Source organism: Diaphorina citri, unplaced genomic scaffold (assembly GCF_000475195.1).
Source record: "Diaphorina citri unplaced genomic scaffold, Diaci psyllid genome assembly version 1.1 scaffold1754, whole genome shotgun sequence".
NCBI classification, from domain to species: domain Eukaryota; kingdom Metazoa; phylum Arthropoda; class Insecta; order Hemiptera; family Psyllidae; genus Diaphorina; species Diaphorina citri.
The window spans coordinates 53,004-59,003 of NW_007379180.1; the positions used below are offsets into that span (position 1 = coordinate 53,004).

General features: G+C 40.8%; 1 protein-coding gene across 1 annotated transcript in view; it reads right to left on the reverse strand.

Moving 5' to 3' along the window:
* The window catches only part of LOC103517123 (myosin heavy chain, non-muscle-like), a 41,428-nt gene extending 38,164 nt beyond the window's left edge, over positions 1–3,264 (reverse strand). Inside the window, exons 1-2 of the mRNA XM_026829332.1 lie at positions 3,048–3,264; positions 2,375–2,565 (exon numbers count right to left, since the gene is read on the reverse strand). Coding sequence (XP_026685133.1) covers positions 2,375–2,565; positions 3,048–3,204 — 348 coding nt within the window. The 5' untranslated portion in view covers positions 3,205–3,264. The remainder of the gene's footprint in view (positions 1–2,374; positions 2,566–3,047) is intronic.
* Between the last annotated feature and the right edge of the window lie 2,736 nt (positions 3,265–6,000).

Below are 6,000 nucleotides of genomic sequence, written 5' to 3' on the forward strand. Positions count from 1 at the left end.
GAGTAATCTCTGCCTAAACATCTCGGCCGTAATGTTTCCTCTGAAGTTAATGACGAGTATGTTGGTATGTACGTTGTTCGCTGAAATTGTGGCAATGTTTCATTTGTCACTGTTGTATTATACTAGTATTTCTTCCCGTTAAAATGTACGACTATGTGTTTTGTCTGGAATGAAAGTTGGGAGAGTTATTGTTTGAACTTTTTGTCGTCGCAAAGTCAGTGACCTGGGAGTGTTACACCTTGGAGCGTGCCAGTAGGATATTAGACGGTTCTTTTGCTTGTTTGGCTCTTAACCTTGCTGTAGTAAATTTTGGAATTCGGAGTAGGTACTTACAAGTGATGTCTTTTACACTTTCATCATATTTTTCGTTGAGACTTTTGCCTTTTTGCCCCTCTTATTCTTTGGCGAGTGGGTATTGAATTTTGGAAGTTGAGGATAAAATTCCATAGGTACTCTATATACGTCGCGTCAAGTCAGTTGGATTGAATCCGCTAAACTAAATACCTACCTATCTATCTAAGTAAGTAAATGTAGGTAATAAAATCATTTTCATTTTGCTACCAGAAATCCTGTTAAACAATACTATTATTACTTACTAAGTGAGTAGGTAAATCTAAAGTAAACAAAGCAAAGCATCCATAGAGATACCTCAAAATAGAGATATCTATGGCGCTTAAAAACAACAGTAGAGATCTACGGCAAATTAGTCGGCGGCAATTTCACTCTGGCGCGCGCGTTTGGGCATGACTCATCGCCTGACTATTAAGTAACACCGAGGTGAGAGATTAGTAGAGAAATAGTCAGAGAAATAGTCATATAGGTAGGTATTGAGATAACCGAACATTGATAGCTCCACGTTTGGTTTACCATATAAGGTCACATTTCAGTTGGTGTGAAACAGTGGTAGGTACTTGCCGAGGTCTACCCTTGATAACGACGCTTTGAGCTTAGGTAGGTATTGAGATAACCGCACATTGATAGCTCCACGTTTGGTTTACCATATAAGGTCACATTTCAGTTGGTGTGAAACAGTGGTATGTACTTGCCGAGGTCTACCCTTGATAACGACGCTTTGAGACTGTGGCGATACTTGGTGACTTCTGTGTATGTGTGAGACTCTAAATAATGAGAACTTGCAAGTATTCAGATACCTTAGAACTACATTTAGGTTGGTATTGAGTTGAAAATGCTGGGTGACTTCTGTGTATGTGTGAGACTCTAAATAATGAGAACTTGCAAGTATTCAGATACCTTAGAACTACATTTAGGTTGGTATTGAGTTGAAAATGTGCTTTTTTTGTCAATGAATGCCGCAATTATTTATGTATTGTGTACTGTCTATGTAGGTATACCTACATGCCAGGACCGTATTTAGGGAGGACGAGGGGTCCTGGCTTAATTTTCCTCTTTTACTGTAGGCCAGACTCCGAAAATTTGAAGCAGACATGAAAACCTCATGTGACCTTGACATTTAAAGAGCCAAAAAAGTTCTTGCAGGGGTTTTGAGCGCCTACTTAAGTAGGTACCTACCTACCTACCTACCTACCTATCTATCAGTACGACTTATCCTTATAGGTACACTACAATCTACATAGGTATGTACTTAAGTACCTGTCTACTTAAATACTTATTGGGAAAAAACACAAAAAAAATTCATGGTAAACAAGTAAGTAGGTACTTGAAAAATAACTACTTACCACCAGGATTTCGCTTTACCCTGAATTTAAGTACCTAAGTAAGTACCTACTTAAATTCTGGCTTGATAGTTTAAAGCGGTCAAACTTTCTTGACTTGGCGGATCGCTACCGCGCTCCTTAATAATCCTGAATTTCTGAGTCACAATCAGGAAGGACACTCAGGAGTCAGGAATTCTAGGTATTCCTGATGAATGTTAAACTGCTGGTCAATGCTCTTATCTCACAGGTAAGTACCTAACACATCAGACCAAATTAGGAAATTCCTAGCAATATGAAATTCATATTATAGGGTTAGGTTAAACACAAGAAGGAGTTTTCACAATTAGAGCAGTGATTAGTGTTATTATTGGGTTACGTTAAATACAAAAAGGAGCTGTTCTTTTCCACAGACGTGACTTCTGCATAATTACCGGTAGCCTTTATGGCAACCATTAAAAGTGGTTATTACCAGTTTTAACACACGAGTCCCAACAAACTTAGTTAACGTAACAAAATCTGCTACTTACATAGATGAGTCCGGAGTAATACCGGTCCTTGATGTTGTGTAGCACGGAGGCCTCATTCACTATACTTAATTAACAGGTAGCCTTTTATGGCAACCATTAAAAGTGGTTATTAGCAGTTTTAACACACTAGTCCCAACAAAGTTAGTTAACGTAACAAAATCTGCTACTTACATAGATGAGTCCGGAGTAATACCGGTCCTTGATGTTGTGTAGCACGGAGGCCTCATTCAAACAGGTAAGATCAGCCATATCCTCAACTTTGTCAAACTTAGGTGGGTTCATCTTCTGAATATCATCCTTCGGAACCACAATCCTCTTCCCGGTTTCCACCAGTTCAACTTCCACCGAGTCTCCTAGCTCACCCTTAATCCCGGCAGCGACAAAGCCCTAAGTATCCAGCTCACTAGAGCTCTGTGTAATGTAGAGTACATACATAGGTATAATATGTTTATGCTATTATAGCTATAATATAGTCTTGTACATAATATAATGTAGCTTGGATCCTACAAGACACGTTGTATACCGAGTGTATAAGCTAAATCATACAGCATAGCTCGGAAGTCCTAGCGAACGTTTTCCTTCTGTTTCTTAGGGATAGGAAAGGGCAAAGGGTAAACTCGATGGTGATGTCATAATCCAGCGTCTTGAGCACTAGACCACCCACTGAGACAGATAAAAGGACCAACAGTTGAACACCCTATATACTGGCTTATTCCTGTACACTTCTATGGTTGGAACCTCTTCTTTGGTTTGGGCGGGTTCATCTTCTGAATATCATCCTTCGGAACCACAATCCTCTTCCCGGTTTCCACCAGTTCTACTTCCACCGAGTCTCCTAGCTCACCCTTAATCCCGGCAGCGACAAAGCCCTGGTTTTCATGAGGAACCCAGACCAGACGTTTCTGGGTCCACTCTGCCTGGGTCGCAGGGTCGTTAAAGGCATTACGATCTACTGACAAATATTTCATGTCAGGATCATTAGGGTCCAAGTCTGTCGCCATTGTGAAGGAAAAATTCCTGAGGTTCCTAACACAACTAAAACTTCACTAGACACCAAACGGTTTAGGAAGTAACTTTTTTGCTGAAGCGCGCGGAAATTTCCCGGTCTAAATGATGACCCCATCGCCACCAGTCGAATAGTCCTACCAGTCACTAGTCAGTCACTATTTCTAGTCATGAAGCCATCTTTCGTGATTTGGCCAAAAAAAATTGTTGGCAGAAAGGCAACAACATAATGCGTACGTCTGTATTAATTTTGTAGTTGGCTGTATGACTAATTGACCAGGATATTTTGTACATAGGTACTTGCTTAGGGGTAATTATGCAGAAGTCACGTCCGTGGAAAAGAAAAGCTCCTTTTTGTACTCAACCTAACCCTATAATAACACTAATCACTGCTCTAATTGTGAAAACTCCTTCTTGCATTTAACCTAACCCTATAATAACACTGGTCACTGCTCGTTTGTGCCAGTTCCTTTGGTAGCAATATTCCATGAATGTGACTTCTGCACAAGTACCGCGCGGTCAAACTTTGACTTGATAAAATATGTAGTAGCATTTGCTGAAATGTTTCATTTGTCACTGTTATATTATACTAGTAGTATTTCTTCCCGTTAAAATGTACGACTATGTGTTTTGTCTGGAATGAAAGTTGGGAGAGTTATTGTTTGAACTTTTTGTCGTCTCAAAGTCAGTGACCTGGGAGTGTTACACCCTGGAGCGTCCCAGTAGGATATTGTTGTTGTTGTTGTTGTTGTTGTTGTTGTTGTTGTTGTTGTTGTTGTTGTTGTTGTTGTTGTTGTTGTAGCGGCTTTAGCTTTCACTGAATGGCGATAGCAGAATAAAGAAAAGATATCTTTGTGTATCTGCTGTACACCGGGGTGATGGTCTCTAGCTCTAGCCATGTTAAATTGGCTGGCTCGTCCTGAACCGCAGTCATTAGTTTTTGTATCCTATCCTATTTTTCTTCTTTTTTCTACTTTCCCTGTCGCGTATAATATCTCTAGTAGCGCGGTCAAACTTTCTTGACTTGGCGGGGCGGAGCGCTATAGCGCTCCTTAATAAAATATGTAGTAGCATTTTGCTGAAATTGTGACAATGTTTCATTTGTCACTGTTGTATTATACTAGTATTTCTTCCCGTTAAAATGTACGACTATATGTTTTGTCTGGAATGAAAGTTGGGAGAGTTATTGTTTGAACTTTTCGTCGTCTGAAAGTCAGTGACCTGGGAGTGTTACACCCTGGAGCGTCCCAGTAGGATATTAGACGGTTCTTTTGCTTGTTTGGCTCTTATCCTTGCTGTAGTAAATTTTGGAGTTTGGAGTAGGTACAAGTGATGTCTTTTACACTTTCATCATATTTTTCGTTGAGACTTTTGCCTTTTTGTCCCTCTTATTCTTTGGCGAGTGGGTATTGAATTTTGGAAGTTGAGGATAAAATTCCATAGGTGCTCTATATACGTCGCGTCAAGTCAGTTGGATTGAACCCGCTAAACTAAATACCTACCTATCTATCTAAGTCAGTAAATGTAATAAAATCATTTTCATTTTGCTACCAGAAATCCTGTTAAACAATACCTACTATTATTACTAAGTAGGTAAGTAAATCTAAAGTAAACAAAGCAAAGCATCCATAGAGATACCTCAAAATAGAGATATCTATGGCGCTTAAAAACAACAGTAGAGATCTACGGCAAATTAGTCGGCGGCAATTTCACTCTGGCGCGCGCGTTTGGGCATGACTCATCGCCTGACTATTAAGTAACACCGAGGTGAGAGATTAGTAGAGAAATAGTCAGAGAAATAGTCATATAGGTAGGTATTGAGATAACCGAACATTGATAGCTCCACGTTTGGTTTACCATATAAGGTCACATTTCAGTTGGTGTGAAACAGTGGTAGGTACTTGCCGAGGTCTACCCTTGATAACGACGCTTTGAGACTGTGGCGATACTTGGTGACTTCTGTGTATGTGTGAGACTCTAAATAATGAGAACTTGCAAGTATTCAGATACCTTAGAACTACATTTAGGTTGGTATTGAGTTGAAAATACTTGGTGACTTCTGTGTATGTGTGAGACTCTAAATAATGAGAACTTGCAAGTATTCAGATACCTTCGTAGATTCGTAGATTCGTAGTAGCTTAACCCATCCTTTAGGGCTGTTCGCCCCTACACCTAAGCCTCGGAGTGGGCTTTTTGTGTTTGGAGTTAAGCTGCTATCCCCGGGCCTTGATGGAACCTAAAAGCACCCTCACTGGCATATTTCAACCTCCTCAGTTTCTCTAAAATTCACCTGCAGCAGCTCTAGAAAGTCCGCACAATCAGGTTTATTCCAGAGAAAAGCTGTGAGTCCATATATTATTCCATTAAGAGGATACCAAGAGGTGCCATCCAGGCTAGAGGGCTTGGCTCAAGACCTCCGAACCGAAGGGGGCTTGAGGGATTTAGAGTCTGCTCTCGGGGGGCCTTGATGGAACCTAGAAGCACCCTCACTGGTATATTTCAACCTCTTCAGTTTCTCTAAAATTCACCTGCAGCAGCTCTAGAAAGTCCGCACAATCAGATTTATTCCAGAGAAAAGCTGTGAGTCCATATACTATCCCATTAAGAGGATACCAAGAGGTGCCATCCAGGCTAGAGGGCTTGGCTCAAGACCTCCGAACCGAAGGGGTCTTGAGGGATTTAGAGTCTGCTCTCGGGGGGCCTTGATGGAACCTAGAAGCACCCTCACTGGTATATTTCAACCTCTTCAGTTTCTCTAAAATTCACCTGCAGCAGCTCTAGAAAGTCCGCAC